Source organism: Canis lupus, chromosome 20 (assembly GCF_048164855.1).
Source record: "Canis lupus baileyi chromosome 20, mCanLup2.hap1, whole genome shotgun sequence".
Taxonomy (NCBI): Eukaryota; Metazoa; Chordata; class Mammalia; order Carnivora; family Canidae; genus Canis; species Canis lupus.
The window spans coordinates 57017060-57039421 of record NC_132857.1 but is presented as its reverse complement, the minus strand read 5'-3'; the positions used below and the strand labels follow the sequence as shown (position 1 = coordinate 57039421).

Here is a 22362-nt window from a genome sequence, read left to right as displayed (position 1 = left end):
CCTCACCTTCTCATTTACAAGCCTACAAGTCTCCAACAAGGGTACCTATGAGACTTTTGGCCAATGTCTTTACTACAGTTTAATAGTTGAAACCTTTCCATTGGAAACACGGGAGATCCAGATGGTAAAGAAGGACCTCTGATAGGGGAGGCAACAGATGCGTGGCCATTTTGCTCCTCCTTTTTGGGGGTGTGTGTGTGTGTGTGTGTGTGTGTGTCAGGGGACCGCCTGGAAGAGAGGAGGAGAGGGAGCAGGGAGCTGTACCTGTGTTCTCCAGCTGGGCACAGTTGTGGTATCTGGGCTCATCTTTGATCCTGGGGGAGGGAAGGCTACGGAGGGAGGACACGGGGCAGGGCCGCACACCCGCCTACCCAGTCTCCTTCCTGGAACCGGGCAGCCGCTGCCCTGCACCTTTGGGTTCCTGGGACAGTGGGGCTGACTGCACAAGACTTTCACACTCAGTTATAAGCATCTTCTGCTTTTCTTTTCCTCTTCCTTTTTTCTTTTCTTTTTTTCTTTCCTGTTCCCACCTCAGCTGGGCACTCCTCAAAACCCTCCTGCCTCCTCCTGAGTGACAGTTTTGGAAGCCCCTGTGTCGCTGTGACCCAGACAGGCCAGTTCCCGCATCCGAAATAGCCTGGCTCAACTATTGTTCCCTGGCCTACATAGGTGATAGAAACCATGCCTTAAAAAAAAAAAAAAAAAAAGAATGCAAGCGCTTAACCCTTCCCAACCCGAGACTGGCTGCTTCCTCGGCGCCTGAGCTGCCTGAACTTGGGTGAGAAGCGCGTTGGCTCTCACCGACGTTCCTGCGGCCTCCGCCAAGCGGCCCGCTCGGGAACCCTAATAAAAGCCAGTCCCCGCCCCCCGGACCCCCACCCCGCCCCCCAGCCCCCCAACCCCCCCCCTCCGGGGTCCCGCGGCCCGCTCGGTGCGCACCGCCATCCCGCGCGGCCACCCTAGAGGGCGCCCGGGGCGCGCTCTCCGCGGCGAGGGGACCGCCCCGCTCGCGGCCCCGCGGAGGCAGGAGGCGGGTCGCTTCCCGGCTCATTGAGAAAGAGGATTGGAAGGCCCGGCCTATAAAGCGGCGCCGGGCGCGGGAGACAAAGCAGTCGGGCCGAGGTGGACGCGGGCGGCGCGCCGAGCCGGCCTGAGACTCGCGGAGGGGAGGGTCGCCTGCGCCCCCAAGCCCCGCCGCCCCGCCGCCCCGCCCGCCTCCTGTTTCCAGACCGGCTTCCAGAGAGACGGAACTCTCTCCTCTCTCTCTCTCTCTTTTTTTTTTTTTTCCTCCAAAAGAGAAAATTCCTGTTCCAAGAGAAAAGAAGGCAAGATCAATGAAGGAGAGAAGGGCCAGCCAGAAATTGTCCAGTAAATCGATCATGGATCCTAATCAGAACGTGAAGTGCAAGATCGTGGTGGTGGGGGACAGTCAGTGCGGGAAAACGGCGCTGCTGCACGTCTTCGCCAAGGACTGCTTCCCCGAGGTGAGCGCGCCGGGCCCCGCCTGCCCCCCGCCGCGCCCCCCGAGCCCCCCGCGCCCCCGGCCGGGCGGTGACCCGCGAGCCCCCGGGGACGCGTCTGCACCTTCCGCTCCGGCGGCCGACACCTGCCGGCTCCGGTGCGCGCGGGCGGGTGGGGAGGCTCGGCGGCCGCGTCCCCATAGCGCGGAGGCTCGGCGGCCGCGTCCCGAGAGCGCGCGGAGGCTCGGCGGCCGCTTCCCCATAACGGGGAGGCTCGGCGGCCGCGTCCCCATAGCGCGGAGGAGGCTCGGCGGCCGCGTCCCCATAGCGCGGAGGAGGCTCGGCGGCCGCGTCCCCATAGCGCGGAGGAGGCTCGGCGGCCGCGTCCCCATAGCGCGGAGGCTCGGCGGCCGCGTCCCCATAGCGCGGAGGGCACTCGGGGCCTTCGGGGTCGCTCCGGCCGTCTCGCGTGTGCGGCTTTCCCCCTCTTTTCTTGTCTTTTTCCAATCGGGGAGCGAGGAGGCGGGTTTCGAGGGCGCTCTGCGGGTGTCGCGCACCTCCGGTAACCTCTGCGCCCTCTCTCCCTCCTCTGTCCGCTGTCTGTCCAGAATTACGTCCCCACGGTGTTTGAGAATTACACGGCCAGTTTTGAGATCGACACACAAAGGATAGAGCTGAGCCTGTGGGACACGTCGGGTAAGAGACCGTCGGGCCGCGTGGCGCTCGGGGCGGGTCCCGGGCCCCAGCGCGTGGCTCCCCGCGGCCCCGGGTGACTTCGGGTGACTTCGCCTCCGCCTCGGGTGCCCGCGGTCCCCGCCGGGCGGGGCGGGGCGGGGCGGGGGGAGGGAGTGGGGCCGAAGGGGACAGCCAGGTGGCCCGAGGTCGGGGGGCTGCGTGCGCCCCTCCGGGAGCCGACCTGCTGACGGCCGCGGGGGCCGCGGGGCGCCGGGAGGGGGACAAAGTGCCCGGAGCCACGCAGCCCCGCGTGTGGGGAGCGCGTGCGGGGTCAGCAGCGGGGGCGCGAGCGGCCGGGGCGCTCGGGACGCCTGCGGCCGGGGACGCGCAGGGGGGGCGCAGGGGCAGAGGGGCGCAGGGGGGCCGGGGGGCGCAGGGGCACTGGGTGGAGGGGACGCAGGGGCGCGGGTCGGAGGGGCGCGGGGCCGGGAGTCCGGCAGCCGGCCGGCCGCGCCGCGTGGGTGCGGACGCGCAGATCCCGGCCCCCCCGCCCCCCTCCCGGCCCCCCTGCATCACCCTCCGCCGGCCTTGACCTTCCTGTCCCGCTGAATCCTCGGCGTCGCGGTGAATTATCTTGAGGGGTCCGGGGTTCAAGGCCGGGTCACCGGGTCCCGGGCGCGGGGCGGCCGCGGGGGTGCGGGCGGGAGGCCCCGGCGGCCCCAGGGCTGGTGCCCGGCCCCCCTGCGGCGCGGGGAAGCTGGGGCGGGGGGGGGGCGGGGGAATCCCGCTTCCCGGAGGTGTCGCCTCTGCAGGGGGAGGAGCCGCGGGAGGCGGGCGCAGCGGGCGGGGAGCGGCTGCGGGGCTGCGGCGGGAGAGGGGCCCCGAGGCCGGGGACGCGCCTGTGGCCCAGCAGCCGCCCGCAGCCCCCGAGGGTCGCGGGGAGTCGGCTCGGTCGGGCCGCAGGGAGCCCGGCGCGCGGCTGTGCACGTGGCCGGGAGGCTGTGACCCACAGCGCCCACAGCGCCCACGCGCCCAGGTGCCAGGCGCCCTTGCTCCTGCGGCTCCTCCCGCCGGGGCCCCTCCGCCGCCGGGCTCCCCCGCGGCCTACTCCCCCCCCCCCCAGCCTGTAGGGGCCCAATGCAGGATAAGAATCATTCAGGAGTGGGGTCTGTGATTCTGATCCACTGTTTATGAAAAAAAAAAAGGCAACGACTGTGTTTAGCTCTTAGTACTGGTTACTGGGGATTTGTGTGTGCAAATCGCTGCCTCCCTGAGTCTCCTGTCCCCTTGGGGGTGGGGGGTGCAGAGCTAGACAAAGCGCAGGACCTCCCTCCCCCAGCTGCATACTCCTTGGCCTTGCACGCGAGAGCGGCCAGTCTTTTTGTTTCCCAGGACCTCGGTGGGCCCAGGGGCCCTGGCGTCCCCTGCTGGGCCTCGCACCACCCAGAGAGCCAGCCGGGCTCTGAAGGGAGCCCCCGCTTCCTGGCAGATTTGGGAAGGAGCCCCGTGTGGGGCGGGAGGGGGCATGGCTGGGCTCCCAGGAATGCTGGATCATGCCTCCCCTGTGTCCTGCCTCCTGAGTCAGAGGACCACCAATGGAGCGTTTATAGGAGGCGACCAAAGGGCTAAATTGACTTTGTTTTTAGGAGAGAAAAGGCATATTGTTTTTTCAAAGGCTGGATGACAAACAAAATGTGGTCAGTGCTTGGTCGGGTAAGAGCACTTCAGAGATTCTCCGTTGCTTCCTCCTTCCCGGAGAGTTTGTAGTCCCCGCACATGTAAGCTCACGCCTTGCATGCAGTAGTCACCCAGGAAAACCTGTTACATGAATAATCATATGCACAGTTTCCAAGGAGATGAGATTCCCTGACATTTATTACCGCTGAATTACCTGTTCACAAAGAATGGCAACTTTATGAACACTGCCTTTCATCGCATTAAAGATAATCACCTGAAACGAAGTCTGTAGTGAAATAATCACTTGTATTTTTATTTAATGAAAACAAAACCTGTGCATGTTTAACTAAAATATAAGGGTTTGAAAAAAAAAACTGATTAAGAAACCTCACATTGCAGAATCATCCAGTAATGAAATCTTAGCTGAAATTTAGATTTATACAAATGGGAACAAAAAGGCATAAGGGTATTGTTTAGAATCCTATTAGGTTGTTGGTGAGGTGAAATGTTAAGTGATTAAGCCTGGTCATGAAGCATTTCTTAAATTCTAAAAATAGACTGTTTCTACCAAGAAAGGTTTATGGTCCCTGATAAACATCTAGCAAGAGCCATTGTGTCAAGCAGCTCGTGGAGTATTGAACATTTTTCTACTTCACCTCAAGGTTTTTTCATCACAAATTTCTGAACAGGTTTAGTTCTTGACAAATATTTGACATTTTCTTTGCCCACTGAGACATTTGTTTAGTTCAGATTGTGAAAATAATTGCAAATGTCCGGTGCCTCTTGATACATTTTTTTTTTTTTTCCCCAGCTTCTATCAGTTTAACTGAACTGGACTGAACATTGGAGCCAAAGCCTCTAAAGTCCTAAATGTCAGATCTTTTTCTGCCTTCTAGAACTTTGTGAAAGTTTACGGTTAGTAGAAAAAAATGAGGTACGCCTAACTTCTTTTAGGTAGGAAGACAGATGGCATCGGCATTGACCTTCTGGGTGGTATTCACATCCTGTCTAGCCTCTTGGCAGAGGGGCAAGCATTTAGGAGACGGAAGTAGTTCTCTTGTGGCTTCTTTACTTGGACAGCACCTCATAAATGGTCTCCCCCGCCCCGCCCCGGGGGTCATGCAATCATGCATAGGTGCATAGGCAAAATTGCTAATTTGCATGTAGGAAAGAACATCAAGTGTAAGTCCGGTATGTGGGCCCTCTTTGCACCAAGACAAGAGAACTGATTCCCCACTTTTTGAGGCAGAGTATTTAACAGTCCTTCGCACTCTCTCTCCCTCCATTCTTTCCATTCCTAGATGAACAGGGCCTCTGTTAGGCCTAGGGGTGCAGTGTTGCTTTATAGTCTCTCCCCTAAGACTCCTATGGCCCTGCTGGGGCGGGGAGGGGGGAGAAGGAAGCTCTCCCAGCCTAGTGTAGCTGAGAGGCAACCTGTGTTGACCTAATTTTGTTCGGTTCCCATACCCAAGTGCCCGCTCCACCCGGGGTGCAGTGTATTTCCCTAGTCAGGAGTCCCTAGTGCTGACCCACCCTTTCGGTCCTCCTCAGGTAGGAAACACTTCCTCCCTCCCACCCTCAAGGCACACACCAATAAAAGCAACCACAAATGGCAATTTGCCACTTGATTTCTTATATAGCTGCTTGGAGTTCTTCCAGCCACCACGCCTCCCCCTCCCCCCCAAAGTAGACAAAACCAAGTAATGTTATTATCAATCCTCTAAAGGGGAAGGGGAAATTTAAAGGTGGTCTTTGCATGCAGATCTGGCCTATCTGTATTTTAATGACATATTCCCCTTCTGTTGATAAGATGAGCCTTTTTATTATCAGTTGCAGAAATGCACCCAGTGGTTTTTCAGATGAGCTCAGTGAGTGCCTGCAAAACAGTGGGTAGTGGTGTCAACATTTTGAAGTGACAAGGGAGCCCAAAGTGGTCCTAATACCTTGTGTTTTCAGAACGTGCCACATTTGCCAAGCACAGAAGCAGTTTGAAGCAAGAAGCCAAATGCTTCCTGATAACAGAGACTTAGTCACTTAAGGATCACCATATCTTTTTCTAAGTGATTTGCTGATGGTATCATTTCAGCACACGGGAGCAATAATCATTCATGCCAGTTTTTAACCAATGCAAGTTAATGCGCATTTTATTTAAGGCGTATTATTAGTTATAAAATACTCCATTCAGCTGCTAAAATTCCCCCACAATAACTATGCTATTGCCTCATGAACACTCTTTTGAATCTTGTCAAGATACAGGCTGCTTTTAGCCCGTGGGTGCTAAAGTTAGCACTTCCTGTGTTTTTAGCATAATTAACAGAGAATGTAGTATTCTTTAAATCGTATACTTAAGAGAGAAAAACCTCAATTACCCTTACGGGCCTGACTTTGAGGACAAACTCTGGTGCAAACACAAGTGGATGCGTATTGCATTTGTACCTACCCCATCACATTAGAAGAATGGTCTTCGAGGCAAGCTCCCAACTGAAATATTTCTTGACAGACCTAGAAGTGTTCCCAGCTGTGTTGGGGATCAGTATGTAATTAACCCAGAAAAGTGGCTTCAAGAAGAGTTCACTGGTCCCTTGTTTGGTGACTTAACATGGAAATTAACCCATCAAGGCAAGACCTATAGAAATGATTCTAAAACCAGTCAACATGTTTCAAGGCCATCTGTGTGCAGGAAGACAGCCAGACGCCATGGGAGCAGTGGTCCCTGCCCCCGAGGTTCTCTGGGCCTCGGCCTTGGAACTCTAGTCCTGGCTTAGAGGAGGGTGGGCCCACACATTGGAAAGCCAGATTCACCTCACAGCAAGAGGATCCAGAGACTAGTCAGAGGCCCCAGAGCCAGCCCCCACGCCTGACCCGTGACTCCTCCCATTGAAGCTCACCACAATTCTTCCCTTGGCTCCAGAGTTGACTCCATCCTTAGGAAGTCCTTAACAGCCCTCCCACTTGAAAACATGCCTACATTTAATGGCCTTCAGTGACCACAAGATTCTGAAACTTGAAACTTTCTCACTTAAATGAATCTCGGTAGAGAAAGAAAGCGGGGCAAAAATTTACAAAGAGGCCAGGGAAGCAGGAGGACTTAGGATGTGAATATCTGGGGCACAACTGCAGAAAACCAGTTAGATTTTAAGGTGGTAATGATCCCTAGCAGCTGAGTCTCAAAACCGGACTCAACTCCATTTTCACCCTGAAACTCCATAAGACAGGCAGTGTATAGTGATTCCCAATAAGCAATACATAAAACTACATTTGGAGATTTGTCCACCAAGCATTTTTTTTAAAAAAAGGGTATAAATTCCCTTTTTCAGTCTATATTTATCTCTAGACCTTTTAAAAAATCTCATTTAGTACTGTTTTTTTTTTTCCCCCAACCTGGTTTCTTGCTAGGTTCTGCGCATTTCAGTGAGGTGTCCAGGTTGGTCATTCAGATGCCACCTGAAATAAACAGATGTTTCCTCATTAACCCAGTTCTAGCTTGTAGATAGGACACCGAGGACCAATAATTTCTCCAGGTAGCTCGTGGTGCCGGGTGGGCTGTGCCAGGTGAATTAGTTGTGCCCTGGCCATTTTGTGATGCCCTTCAAACGTCTTCTCGGTCACTATACATTGGCAACTTGACCCAGAGACGCCCGTAATTTCATTGTCGTGGCATGTAAGCTGCCTCGGAAGTTTCATCAGGAGTTGTGCACATTGATCTTGAAAAGTGAGCCTGAGGACAGCATGTGGCCAGGTGAATCCACTCCTGGGACTCGCCTCCAAGGCCTCAGACGCTTAAGTAGTAGATACGACACAGAATCTTCAATCTCTCTCATGGAGCGATCATGTAATTTTGAGAATACCTGTCTACTCTTATCCCTAAAGTTCTGTGACCAGTATACAATGGCTCTACTTTAAGCAAAATAGTTTGATTCTTCTATTTTCTAGGTATCTCCATAAGATCAGGGGTTGAAGCTAATGCTCTATTTCAGGCTCAAAAATAGCCATCATTTCTACCTCCTAGACTTCCTCTCCAACAATATACCTGCCTGCCCCCAGAAATTGAAAGTACTGACTGTATTTTCATAGGAACACAGAAATGCCCTCAAATTTTCATCAAATCTGTTCATAATTCTTCTTAATTTAGGAATTAATAACTTAGAAAGAAACCAAGGAAATGGCCTCCCTGGGAATGTTTGTTGCATTTTTATGGGCATGGATCGCGCTTACAGTGCAGGCTGCTTGGGAAAATAGTTCAAGAGTCTTGTACTAAGCCAGACACAGAAGTGCTGCCCAGACTTGATTCACATTCTTGGGATTATTGCTGATTTGAAGCTTTCATGCTCAGTAGCGATGGCATGAGGAAATGGAATCTGGTAATAATTGGGCAGATTCATCCAGGCCCACCTGTTAGCTGCTGGTGGGTACAGATGTTCTCTAGCTGGCCACTAAAAACACTAAAACGTTAATATATTTTCTCTGCCAACATCCTGCCATATTCCTAATTTTACTGCTCTTGGTAGGAACTTCTCGTGGGGGACGGGAAAGTTTTTCAATTTCAGGTTCAAGGAAAGGAAGTTGTGTTTATGAAATAACTCGAGGGGTCTGCAGCTCTCAAGCTCCCATAAAACCTCAGTGTTTGAACTGGTTTTGCAAAAGGTTCCATACAGCTTCCCTGTTGGGCACGAATCTTCTTACGTATACATTTAATTATGGACATATATGGTGTGTTCTATCTTCGTGCAAGGATGACTGAAGCAAGAAGCTATGTGTCTGCAGAATTAGTTTCTGGGTGAGGCACTTGGTGACTATTCTCGGGCTGGAAACAGTGCCGTCACCCAGAATTCACGATCTTGAGGACAAAGATGGTCAGACCTGAAGCTTCAAAAGCCCTTCAGAACTCTGCTGACGTTAGCCAAGCTCGAGGAGCTCCGAGGGCCCCAAATGCCTACTTACCTGGTCTACGCAGAGCAAAGCACCTTGAGTGTATTGGGCGGGGCGGGGCGGGGTGTGGACCCATGTTGCATACGTGCTGCAGGTGCTTCTTTACGATAGAGCTTGCTGGGGTCCACCCTTTATGTTCTGATAGGTGAACTAGGCAGGACCTGGACAGTGCTGTGTGCACAGAGTTGCCTGTAGGGTGACAAAACTGTGGTGTTCGGGACTGCCCAGGGGCCTGGAGCTGTTGCACCTGCCAGGAAGGGGTTGGACCTGACAAGCAGAGCTCAGTCCCTGGGCAGACTGGGTGAGCCCGGGGGCACCCCTGGGTGCTGGGTCCTGGTTGTGTGTAAGCAGTGCCCTTCCTGCGGACTACCCAATGATGCTGCACCCTTCCTTGGGCTGTGCTCAGGTCTACACTTAACCTGGAAGCTTTTCATGTGCATCTTTTTTAAATCTGTAGAATTTAGATTTTTTTGTTGTTGTTGTTTGGCTTAGTAGAATGTTGGGAGACTTTTTTGGAGGGACGCGGGAGGTAGAGGCAGGCACCGTCCCGCTCATCTGCCTACCTGGGCTCGATCCTTCATGTCACAGCTGCTGGCCTGTGTTGCCGTCCCTTCACGGGCACCCCGGGGGGGTCCCCTCCGTGTCCCTGTGGCTGCTGGGGGGGCCCACACTCGGGGATCACGCCCCACCCTCACATGGGCTCTATAGCCACGGAGGATTTGGGAAGAATTCAGAGTGCTGAAACGCAGGGTGCCTGCTGTCCAGTCAGGATTTGTTTTTTAACTGACGGCCCTGCTTCGCCCTGCTTTTCCTGGTACGATAGTTCTCTATGATTCCATGCCGTCTTTTTTTCGTGATTACAAAATTATAATAGAGACAGATTTTTCATTCCGAAAAAGTGTTCACCTTAACCCCAGCAAAAAAACAAAATGAACAAGTGGACTTTTCATCTTTAATGACAAATTACTCTTGTAGTTAGTGGTTAGACAAATTATGCTTATAACTAATAAGTGTGGGCATCGGTTTTTATTAGCACCTTTGGACACTTGATCTAAAAGTGCTGGTCGTTAGCAAAAGTAATAAGGCAGGATCAAAGTGTCATTCATAATTAAGTCTTGTTAAAGCTCTTTAAAAGAGCTCTCTACCTTGGAAGTGAGTTGGTTTACTTCTCATGAACCTTTGCATACAGATGTACTTTCTTCTTTTCTTTTTTTTCTTTTCTTCTTTTCTTTTCTTTTCTTTTCTTTTCTTTTCTTTTTTTTTTTTTTTTTTAAGATTTTGTTTATTTATTCATGAGAGACACAGGCAGAGGGAGAAGCAGGCTCCATGCAGGGAGCCCGATGTGGGACTTGATCCTGGGACTCCAGGACCACGCCCTGGGCCAAAGGCAGGTGCTCAACTGCTGAGCCACCCAGGTGTCCCTGTATTTTTATTCAAAATATGAAAGCAAATAAGAACAAAAGCAGAAGCAAACCTCCATAGAATCTGGTTTCAGTTGCAAACAGTTTCGTTTTCAGGTGCCACCACTACAGGTACGCCAGGTACTCCGAGGCACAGGGGGCAGCTCACTTGATAGTAGTAAGTGGGAGTCTCCACCTTTGGCTGAGGACTGAAGACAAAGCCAGACCCTCTCTGGGGCCAAAAGTGGGTGGGGAGGGGAAACTCAGTACCCAGAGGGAGGGAGGAGAATGCTCTGCAGCCAAACGGTGACCTAAGTGCTGAATCTACTTCCGGGTTTTACTGGTAGTCCCAGTGCTGATTATTGTTTTAGCGCCATAGTAATTCCCCAGATGTCTTGGTTAAACTGTACTTGGGAAAGGTGGTCTCCATTGTCGGGGAGTGGGAGGGGGAGTCTCAGATCCAAGATGAGTGGTGAGCACTGTCAGATCTAAGAGGAGTGGTGAACACTCTTGGATCCAAGGTCAGTGGTGAACAGGCTCAGATCCAGGATGAGTGGTGAACAGTCTCGGGTCCAGGGTGAGTGGTGAGCACTCAGATCTAGGAGGAGTGGTGAGCACTCTCAGATCCATGGTCAGTGGTGAGCACTCTTGGATCCAGGAGGTGTGGTGAGCACTCTCGGATCCAGGGTGAGTGGTGAGCACTCTCAGATCCAAGGTCAGTGGTGAGCACTCTTGGATCCAGGAGGAGTGGTGAGCACTCTCGGATCCAAGGTCAGTGGAGAGTACTCTCAGATATAAGGTCAGTGGTGAGAGCACTCTTAGATCCAGGATGAGTGGTGAGCACTCTCAGATTACAAGGTCAGTGGTGAGCACTCGGATCCAGGGTGAGTGGTGAGCACTCAGATCTAGGATGAGTAGTGAGCACTCTCAGATCCAGGGTGACTGGTGAGCACTCTTGGATCCAGGGTGAGTGGTGAGCACTCAGATCTAGGATGAGTAGTGAGCACTCTCAGATCCAGGGTGACTGGTGAGCACTCTCGGATCCAGGATGAGTGGTGAGCACTCTCAGATCCAGGATGAGTAGTGAGCACTCTCAGATCCAAGGTCAGTGGTGAGCACTCTTGGATCCAGGGTGAGTGGTGAGCACTCAGATCTAGGATGAGTAGTGAGCACTGTCAGATCCAAGGTCAGTGGTGAGCACTCTCAGATCCAGGGTGAGTGGTGAGCACTCTCGGATCCGGGATGAGTGGTGAGCACTCTCAGATCCAGGATGAGGGGTGAGCACTCTCAGATCCAAGGTCAGTGGTGAGCACTCTCAGATCCAGGGTGACTGGTGAGCACTCTCGGATCCGGGATGAGTGGTGAGCACTCTCAGATCCAAGGTCAGTGGTGAGCACTCGGATCCAGGGTGAGTGGTGAGCACTCAGATCTAGGATGAGTAGTGAGCACTCTCAGATCCAAGGTCAGTGGTGAGCACTCGGATCCAGGGTGAGTGGTGAGCACTCAGATCTAGGATGAGTAGTGAGCACTCTCAGATCCAGGGTGACTGGTGAGCACTCTTGGATCCAGGGTGAGTGGTGAGCACTCTCAGATCCAGGATGAGTAGTGAGCACTCTCAGATCCAAGGTCAGTGGTGAGCACTCTCAGATCCAGGGTGACTGGTGAGCACTCTCGGATCCGGGATGAGTGGTGAGCACTCTCAGATCCAAGGTCAGTGGTGAGCACTCGGATCCAGGGTGAGTGGTGAGCACTCAGATCTAGGATGAGTAGTGAGCACTCTCAGATCCAAGGTCAGTGGTGAGCACTCGGATCCAGGGTGAGTGGTGAGCACTCAGATCTAGGATGAGTAGTGAGCACTCTCAGATCCAGGGTGACTGGTGAGCACTCTCGGATCCAGGATGAGTGGTGAGCACTCTCAGATCCAGGATGAGTAGTGAGCACTCTCAGATCCAAGGTCAGTGGTGAGCACTCTCAGATCCAGGGTGACTGGTGAGCACTCTCGGATCCGGGATGAGTGGTGAGCACTCTCAGATCCAAGGTCAGTGGTGAGCACTCTCGGATCCAGGGTGACTGGTGAGCACTCTCGGATCCGGGATGAGTGGTGAGCACTCTCAGATCCGGGATGAGGGGTGAGCACTCTCAGATCCAGGGTGACTGGTGAGCACTCTCGGATCCGGGATGAGTGGTGAGCACTCTCGGATCCAGGATGAGGGGTGAGCATTCTCAGATCCAAGGTCAGTGGTGAGCACTCTCGGATCCAGGATGAGGGGTGAGCACTCTCGGATCCAAGGTCAGTGGTGAGCGCGCTCATCGAGTCGTGGGCTGTGTCCTGAGAGCCCCTGGAGATGCCCCTTCTCCGAAGCTCAGGTCTGACTGAGGCTGGGACGCAGCCAGTGCCATAGCTGTCTTCTGTAAGGGACTGATTTCCGGGAGAGACCCCCGAGGCCCCGCTAGGCCCCGGACCCGGGGGGTTGTTGGGAGCTGCGCTGCGCCGCTGGAGGCGGGGCGGGGTCACGGCAGCTCTTGCCGGCTTGGACGAGCAGAGGAGGTCCTCGTGTACGCGGCTGGTATTCGGATTTCCACTCTATGATCTGGAATTTTCTGACTCCGTGTTTGGCGAGAGACCTGCTAAATGTTGACCGAAGAAGCGGTGTCGGAGTTAGACTTTGGACCCAGCCACGAGGGGGGTTGCAGTGGAACGTCACGGAACAAATACCCAAGTAACCTCTGCCCAGAAGCAGCGCTGAGCCGCCTCATTTCTGAGACCCCATAAAAACGTTCGAATCGGTGAGCCGCTGGCGAATATCCTCTCGGCCTCAGCGTTCTCCGAGGGGCTGAGAAAGCAGCCGCAGCGCCCTGCCGTGTCCACACAGCACTTCATTCCAGTGTGCCTTAATATTTAGGACGATTTGATGTGTTTTGACCCCAAACCCTTAAATCTTTTGGAAAGCGTCTTTGAGTTGCCAGTGTCCCTCAGGCCGGAGCCCTGATTCCAGAAGTGTGTCGGGAGCTGCTGCAGCACGTGACGACTCCTGGCTTAGATTTCTTCCTGGCTTCTAGAACATTCCCCTCCTTCCCCTTAGACGCAGCCGCCTTGAAGTTGCTGCGTCCATCCTGGAAGCAGCCAGCGAAGAGCCCACGGTGTTCGTAGGGTCCCCTAGTAAACACTGGGGACCAACCAGGGTGGGCCGTGAGTAGGGACGACGCACCCCGCGACAGCCACTTCTAGGTCGAGAGCAACCTGCTGAAAAGTGTTGTTTTGATAGAAGTTTAAAGGATTATTTTTAAAGCTTCTTGAGTCTTTCCTCCTGACTTTGACTACGGAGGTTTTGATTTATGGGGACAACATGTCCTGGGTTCCCGTTGGAAGTGGAAGGGGATGTCAAACTGAACTTGGGTCTCGAAACAAGCTTCAGTAGCTGAGACCTTCTCTGTCTCCTGGACTCCCCCCACGGGCCGTCAGGGGGTTTCCTGCGCCTGCTGATGAAACGTCCGTGTCCAGAAAGTGATGTTCTTAAGGAACAGACGGCGCTGGCAAGCTGGGTTTCGTTTCATAGTCGCACCTTCTTATGATAACTGGTGTTCTTAGAGAAATGGAAGAAATCGTCTGAGCTATGAGATGGTCCCTTGGTTGAGTGAGTTGGCTGTAAACGTGGACCCCGGGGGTACCGCGGAGTCCCCCAGGCCCGTGACTGCGACGGGGTGGCTCTGCGTGCACCGCGGTCCTCCACGGGGCTGGCCCTCTCCTCCCCACCGGTCCCACCTGTTGCCAGAGAGATCCTGAGCTCCGGTCTCTTTCCGAAGACGTAGCTCCACTGCGGTGCTTGCCACGCTCAGCTTGTCCTGGCAGCCGGGCCGCAGGGCCGTGGTGTGACCTACCCGTCCCTTCCTCAGTTCCCGTCTCTACCGGGTTCGCCCACTCCCGGATCGGTGCTGTCGTCATCCTCGTTTTAGAATAAAGAGTCAGGGGTGCAGAGTCGTGATCCACCTCCCCCCCCCCCCCAAGCCCCCCGAACCTCAGTGGTGGAGCTGGATTTGCATCCCAGGCCGCCTGACTCCTGGCGCGTCTGCTCTGCCTCCCCCAGGGGCCTTCGGGGACTCAGCCGGGCAGATTGCACCTTAAGGCCCGGACTCCTCCCCTGGATCGTAAGACAGACGTCGGGGGGCTTCATTGTCTTCCACTCGAAATGAGACCCCACCGCTGGGCCTTTGCTCGTGTGCGTCCTTCTCCAGGAATCAGGGGAGGTGGAGACGGGCCCCGTGATCGTCCGGTGATCTGACCCCAGAGGTGGAGGTGACGTTTGACAGAGAAGAATGTTTATCTGAAAACGTGTGTATCTCTGTTCCCTCAGGTTCTCCCTACTACGACAACGTCCGGCCCCTCTCCTACCCCGATTCGGATGCTGTGCTGATTTGCTTTGACGTCAGTCGGCCGGAGACCCTGGACAGCGTCCTGAAAAAGGCAGGTGCTGGGGCCGGTGGCTCGGTTCGGGGCTGGGGAGCGCCCGCGCCCTGTCGCACACCGCGACGGGTTTCCACGCGGCCGTCACGAGGTTCGACGCTGAACCTGTGCAAGATTTTCTTTCCTGTTAAGAAACGACGTAGCCGTTGAAGAGCCTCCGTGGTTCCCCTGCGGGCCGAGGCCTAACGCGAGGGCCCTGCCGGCTCCCATCCACCGTCCCCGTCGGGCTCGGGCTCGGCTCGCGCTCGCGCTGGCGCCGCGGTGGACACCTTCGCGTTTGGCCTCACTGCGGTACTGAGATGATGATGGTGCCATCTGTGTACTGTGATGCCATCTATTGGAGGTGGCGCGGCTCCGGGGAGGGCGCAGGGGTGTTTCCAGACCTGAGACTAAGGGAGTTGCGGTGACAGACGGAGGAGATCCCAGAGCGAAGGAGCCCGGCTGCACTCGGGCCGCGAGAGGACGGTCTAGGGCCTGGGGGTGGCGGAGGGCCGGGCCGAGGCCAGGAGGGCACCTGGTGGCGGGGGCAGGTGTTCCCGGTCCTGGCCCCAGCGCCGTCAGGTTTCAGATGATAGTTGGCGGCTCGGCTCGTCTTACGTGTCCGGCTTTGGAGGTGGTTTATTCCCCCCGCACCCGGGTCTGTACCAAACATGACAAACGCCGTTCGCTCGGTTACATATGAATTTCGCAGGAGATCAAAGGCTCTAAGTCCATCTGGCTGTGAGTCGTGCACCCACGCACCGAAGGCTCCTGTTTGTCGCCCGGGCAGGAGCACCCCTTTCCCGGCCTCCCCTCCGCGCCTGTAAACAACTGCTCGGCGTGCAGCGGGCGGCCCGAGTCGTTGCACAGGTGGCGCCGAGCACTGCCCGGGCGTGCCCTGCCTGTGTGCAGATGAAAGGCACCGCTTGTTTACCGGGGGTTCTCCTCCTGTCCCTCAGGTCACGCATAATTCGGGATGAAACTCCTTGCTCTTGCTTTATTTTGCTTTTGTCTTCTGAGACCTGATGTAGTGACTTTGGCCTTAGAGAGACATTAATGGACGTGTCTTGCGTTTGTGTCAAGTTTAAGGCTCAGCATCACCGGTGCTGGGATTTGTCTCGATGAATTGATTCCGCAAGTCCTTGACTATCCACGCGTTCCGAGTGACATAAAGCAGAATATTTTTTGAATTTTTTTTTTTCCCCAGTTCATCCTCCAGTCGCTATGTCCGCGCCCTCTAGCAAGTGGTAGATGCTTGTAATAACTCTGGTGGGAAGGAAGGAAGGAGGGAGGCGGTTGGCGGATACCCGAGGCTTTCATGGGAAGTGCGTCCCGTCCCTGGGTCTGCCCCAGGTGCGCCTCTAGATCTGCACATGCCGCCTCCAGCGGTCTGCTAAACGGCTCCTGCAGGACGTCCCCGTTACCTTGTATTGTACACGTGGCTTGGTCACCCTCGCCCCTCGGTGAATTCCGCACCCCTGTCCTCACCTTTGTGATGACCACGGTACCTAGTAGAGCACTCGATGCGTATTTGAGCACGGGGCCTGGGTGAGCCCACCTGGTTCCCGATTGCAGCCCTCTGGTGCCCCCTCCCCAGGAACCAGAGCTCTCCTGGTAACATTCTGAACCCTTCACTCCCATCCTTTTTTTTTGAATGGTCAACTGGTCTTTTTAAATTTTATTTTTATTCTTTTTTATTATTATATTATTATTATTATTATTATTATTATTATTATTATTATTATTTTTTGGAGTTCCATTTGCCGACATATAGTGTAACACCCAGTGCTCATCTCTTCAGGTGCCCTCCCTTCACTCCCATCCTTTTTTTTTTTTTTAATGGTCAACTGGTCTTTCTTAAATTTTATTTATTTATTTTTATTATTCTCTGTGTGCTGCATTGTATTTCTTAGGTGACAGTTCAGTTGACCAGTTTTTATTATTATTTGTATACATTTTTGTGGAGTTCAATTTGCCCAACATATAGTGTAACACCCAGTGCTCATCCTGTCAGGTGCCCACCCTTCACTCCCATCCTGATGGTAGCCTTGAGCTTGAGTAAATGGAACCACAAGAACGCAGTTGTCTGCTCTTTAAGAGGAAGTTGGAATTCCCTGCTTAGGCATCTCTGGAGGTTCTAATAATTCTCGTCAAGTCTTGCAACAAGTAGGCAATTGGACTGAATTGAAATTGAAATAGTAAACAACTTGGGTAATTTAAAGCTGACTTCAGGGCCTCTGCACTTAGGACCAGATGCTTTCCCAGGGGCCCAGGAGATGGGCCTTTTTGACCAGGCCGCAGTCCGTGTTGGTCCAGTCACCTGAGTGGAGGTTCCTTAAGGGCAGGACAGTCTGTTCATGAACATTGTCTCCAGCCCCGGAAACCTCATCAGCAATTCCAGCTCAGGGGAGCTGTGCAGTCGTCCTCGATGGGCCTTGGAGGTGCATACTCGTGCTTGTGCTTCCTCTGCCTTCCCCCCCAGCCTTCCGTGCTGGGAAGTACCAGCTCCATGAATCTGAGGGCATAGTACTTGTTAGAACATATAATCATTCCTCAGGCACTTTCATCTTGCAGAGATACCCCAATAATCAAGAAATTATTGAAGCCGCCTTCTGACAGCAGCACCCTACAACTCTCCTGTAGTAGGGACTGGTCACGAGCCGCACAGAGAGGGAGGATAGATGAGAATACACACGAGTGTTCCCCAGTGGATCCACTTTAAAAAGTAGTAAAGTTTGGGGGCACCCGGGTGGCTCAGCCAGTTGAGTGTGTCTGCCTTTGGCTCAGGTCATGGTCCCGGGGGCCGAGCTCTGCATCGGGCTCACTGTCGGCCGGGAGCCTGCCTCTCCCTCGACTCACATGCACGCTCTCTAGACTAAATACATAAGATTTTAAAGAGGAAAAGTTAATGTCTACTTAGAAGGTAAATGCAGGTGTGCTTCTTCATCTCAAGGGACACTCCTAAATGTTCCTTTTGTGCCCCATTCCGGGCACCGACCTACAGATGCCCGCACATTGTTGACTCTTCATCTCTCTTGTCTCTCCCTGTAGTGGAAAGGTGAGATCCAGGAGTTTTGCCCCAACACCAAAATGCTCTTGGTTGGCTGCAAATCTGACCTCCGGACAGATGTCAGCACATTGGTAGAGCTCTCCAACCACAGACAGACCCCGGTGTCCTATGACCAGGTACGTACGCTGTCGGGGTGCAGATAGGGTTTTCAGAAGTAGGACATTGGGGCCCCCTGGGGAGCTCAGCGGTTTAGCACCTGCTGTTGGCCCAGAGTGTGATCCTAGAGTCCCGGGATCGAGTCCCACGTCAGGCTCCCTGCATGGAGCCTGCTTCTCCCTCTGCCTGTGTCTCTGTCTCTCTGTCTCTGTCTCTGTCTCTCTCTTTCTGTGTATTCTCATGAATAAATAAACAAAATCTTAAAAACAAAAAGAAGTAGGATATCACTCATGATAAAAAGGAGCCGCTTTTCTAAGGGCTCAACCAATGGTCGGCCTCAGGTTGACGACCCTTGAGTTATGCTGTAGAATGAGCTTGGATTACGTGAGGATCTGTGTGTGAGCATAAACAGGACAAGTTTGGAAAACATCTTTCAAAATGAGAACAGTTCTGTTGTTCAGTAGGGTAATCACGTGACACTTGATACCTGAGTGTAGACAGAGGCTCGTAGTCCAACCCTTGTATGTCTCTGCAATGCTCACTGGGATTAAAGTTAAAAAATCTAGGGGTGCCTGGGGGCCTCAGGGGTTGAGCACCTGCCTGGGGCTCAGGGCGTGACCCGTGGGTCCCAGGATCGAGTCCCACATCGGGCTCCTGCAGGAAGCCTCCTTCTCCCTCTGCCTGTGTCTCTGCCTCTCTCTGTGTCTCTCATGAATAAATAAGTCTTAAAAAAAAAAATGAAAAAGTAAAAAATCCAAAAGAGAATGTGATCAAATTGGTAATATTCTTGAGAGGGTTGATCTTACTTTACACTCAGCAGCACAATAAAATACTTGAGGAGGACGTTGCCAGTAAAGTCAAAGTCCCCATGAAACGGTCTTTTAGAGACTCGTCATTTCCGTGGGGGTTTCCCCCAAGTATCTAGAAGGGAAGAGAATTGGCGTCAGGTGAACTTAAAACCAGGTTCTAAAGAGACTTCAAGTCGAAGTAGCTACGACTGTCCGTCGTGGTCACCTTCTTGAATACTGCGGTGTTATGTATCTAATTAATAAAAACCTAGTTAGTTAAATAAGTCCTTTTGATGCACACGTGCTCGTTACTGTGCACCCTGGTTGCCTGGTCCGTGCTGGACCTTCCGTATTGTGTGTTTCCCGAAGCCCCAGGAATCGTGAGAGTGTTGTTCCTCTCCTCAACGCATTTTGGCCACGCCTTTCAAAATCGATTCTAAATTCCATCCCTTGCCCTTCCCCGGTTTTTATGCAGCTTATTGATGAGTCTTTATCGACCACTCTTGAGCCCCATTTACACTCCTGAAAAATCAGACTTTCGTACCTCCGGGAAGTCCAGGACTGTATTGAGTGATGAGAATCGAACACCTTAGGACGGAGTCTTGGCTGCAGATATTAATGAAATAATTCATTGTTATTATAATTTATCAAGAAATCATTAAATTGTTTAAAAGGAGGGGTTTGGGGGCGGTTTTTTCGCAGCAACACTTTGAAAGTACGGTTCACGAGTCGTTGTTATTTTGTGGTATTGGGAAGACACTTGCATCTTCCCCAAAGACCCGTTGCTGATCGCGACCCCTTCTTCTGCTTCTCAGGGGGCAAATATGGCCAAACAGATCGGAGCGGCCACGTACATCGAGTGCTCGGCTCTGCAGTCCGAGAACAGCGTCAGAGACATTTTTCACGTTGCCACCTTGGCGTGTGTCAACAAGACAAATAAAAACGTTAAGCGGAACAAATCTCAGCGGGCCACAAAGCGGATCTCACACATGCCCAGCAGACCCGAACTGTCTGCGGTCGCCACGGACTTACGGAAGGACAAAGCCAAGAGCTGCACCGTGATGTGAGAGGCCGCCCCCCCGGAGCGCGGAGCGGAGGGCCGGGCCGGCTAAGAGAACCCACCCGCGAAGCAAAAAGGTGGAATCTGAATGAAGTGCACAGCCCAAGTCCCGCATGCCGGCGGCTTAGGAGGTGTTTGAAAAGATGCTCATCTTTTTGGAATCCCGTCCTTAGGTTCGGCACGTAGAGCAGATGGTGAACACGTTGAAGAGTTGGGAGGTGTGACTTGAAAAATATGCCAAAAAAGAGAGATCCCCCCCGGGCTGGAGGTAGAGAAGGAGGAGGACGACGAGGACCTCCACGAAGAAGGATCACGCTCTGAATGGTGCTTGCGTTTTCGTTCTCTTTGTTGCAATCTCTTCATGGATCTCGACTCTTTGATTTGATTTTTAAATGTTTTAATCTCCTTTACAGAAAGTATATATTAATATACCGTCCTCGCCGGGGACCTGGCACTGTGACCTTAGCGTTTAGTTTTCTAGAGGATGTGATCTAATTTCCTCCTAGCTCATCATTAAAATGGAAATTGTATCAGGACCCGTGGGATCTCCAGAGGAAAAGTTCGTGAGGCTCTGAAATCTTGCCTCCCCGAAGCTAGCTGAGCAAGATGGTTCTGAGGAAAGGCTTCTGGAGTCTGGCGAGATAATGCGGACCCGGCGCCACCAAGACGAAATAGATCAAATAGAGAAAAGGGTGTCCGTTTTTATTCAGTCTGATGGTTCTGTTCATCATTGTGATTGTCATTAAAAAGTGGTAAATTGCTCAGTGTAATATTTTTGTGCGCTGTTTAGAAAAGAAGGTGTGTGATTTCTTTTGCCATCATTGATGAAGGTGCAGAGTCAGATAAGAGGTGTCTCCGTTTGACGTCAGAAAATGATCCAAGGGAGGGGGGGGTAGTGTAGGTACTATTTTCGCCCGGAGAGATAATGAAGGAATAGCAGCGGAAAGCACACATCTGTGAGTAAAGCTTTGGGATCCCGTTACCAAAAGTAACCAAAAGCAAAAGGCCCGTTATCTTGGGATGAAGCTCCAAAGCTTGGCAGCATCTGATGATCTCTTGCTTTATTTCACTTTTTGCAAAGAACATCGGTAAGAGTCTAAGGGACCTTCTGACCTAAGCTTCCGAGAATCCTTAGAGGAAAGGTGTGCGAGCTCAGTCCCGACACTACGCTAGGGCGTTTCCAGAGGGCGATTGCTAAACCTCACGTACCCGGATTCAGCCAAGGCCCGCGTTCAATACTTGATTGCTGTTGTTACGTGAAATAATCAGCATTTAAAATAGTTTACAGATATTTTTTTGACCAGTTCCTTTTAGAGCTTCTTTCAGAGAAGAAACCAGATCTGACCTGTTTATTGTTGGCGCTTGTTGAAAACGAGCTTTCTTTCCAATGATAAAGCTTCATTTTTGAAGTGTTGAAGCTGTGCTCCCATTAAATTGTGGCAGGAGAGGAGATTAAGGTAATTACAACACTCAGTTCTTTGTCTTACAAGCACTTTGTTTGGTCTCTGCGAGAAAATGCCATTCCCGTCATTTCCCACGAAATACAGACGTTTTACCGACATACTATGCTTTGATCGAGGCAGCGTTATGCTTTGGGCAGTATTACAAAATAGCTGGCAAGTGCTTTCTGTATTTAAATATTGTAAAGAGAAAATAAGTTATAACTGTTATAAAGCAGAACTTGCGTTGCATTTTTTTAAGTGTCGAAGTCACTTTGTATGTTTGTTTGGTCAATGTTTCCGCAGTATTTATTAAAACATACTTTTTTTTCCCTTCGAATAAAAAAGTAACCACGTCTTTGTCTAAATGTGATTTGTCCTTTTATCTGCTTTCTGATGTAGCTGTTTGGTTTTGTTCTTTACTATAGAGCTGATGAGAGCATCCGGCCTCAAGTTTTCTGAACTCGTAGGCTTTGGAATTTCCTGATGGCTTGCCCACAGTGCAAGTTCCTTAGGCAAAGGTAAATCCACAGAGATGAGAGGTTTTCATCATTTTCAAATCTCAAGAAGAAAATGGAGTGTAGTCAAAGTGATTCGCTCATAGACCAAAAGAGCTACGATCCTAAGATTCAAAACTAGGGAAAGAATCTTAAAATTGTAAGGAAATAGGAAATTCCTGGAGCTCTTCAGTAGTGAGACAGCGTGATGCAGTCCCAGGCCACGGGTTTCATTCTGTGGAGGAGCCTGGTTTGCTTCCCTTCCCTTGGTCCCCCACTCCGTCCCCCACCCCCGGCCTCCATCCCTAATCCACCTTGGATTGCGTGTTCTTGTTCACAGAGGCCAGTTGTGTTGATGACTCAGGACCGAGCTATGAACAATTACAGGGAAGGAACAACAACAAAAATAAAGCATAAGAAGAAATGGCCTTGTTTATTGTAGCAGCATCTCTCACTAACACAGGAAGACAGTATAAGCTTTTCCAGTGACCTGAAGGATGCAAGCATGGGATGGTTAGCAGCATGAGTGGCCTGGGTCCTCACAGCCCAGTAGGTTCACGAACGGTCTTTAGCTAAAACCCTTACATAGATGTTCTGCATGAGCGTCCAGGGGGTACTCCACGGAGGACTTCAAAACAGCTCTTCTCGCCGCACAGCTAAGTCACTTCCTATAAAAACTGCATCCTTGTGGATTTAAAAAAAAAAAAAAAAATGACTTTAGCAATCTTTGAGGGATAGTTACTTGCTTGGAAATAATTCTCAGAAGCACAAACCAAGGGGAAAACCAGAGGAGCTGGCACGAAAGAACAAAGTTAAAGCGCATTGACATA

The 22362-nt window shown here is 52.2% G+C and overlaps 1 protein-coding gene across 1 annotated transcript; it reads left to right on the top strand.

The window, feature by feature from the left end:
• Window positions 1-1108: 1108 nt before the first annotated feature.
• Window positions 1109-21403, top strand: RND3 (Rho family GTPase 3). Its single transcript, XM_072789169.1, has 5 exons — window positions 1109-1484; window positions 2069-2156; window positions 14494-14603; window positions 17634-17768; window positions 19352-21403. The coding sequence occupies exons 1-5, from the start codon at window positions 1335-1337 to the stop codon at window positions 19601-19603; spliced, it is 735 nt and encodes a 244-aa protein (XP_072645270.1). The 5' UTR covers window positions 1109-1334; the 3' UTR covers window positions 19604-21403.
• Window positions 21404-22362: the final 959 nt, after the last annotated feature.

Coding starts and splice junctions, on each gene's coding strand:
- RND3 (XM_072789169.1), top strand. CDS start 1,335: ATGAAGGAGAGAAGGGCCAGCCAGAAATTGTCCAGTAAATCGATCATG. Junction 2,157..14,493: donor GAGCCTGTGGGACACGTCGG/GTAAGAGACCGT, acceptor CTGTTCCCTCAG/GTTCTCCCTACTACGACAAC. Junction 14,604..17,633: donor TGGACAGCGTCCTGAAAAAG/GCAGGTGCTGGG, acceptor CTCTCCCTGTAG/TGGAAAGGTGAGATCCAGGA.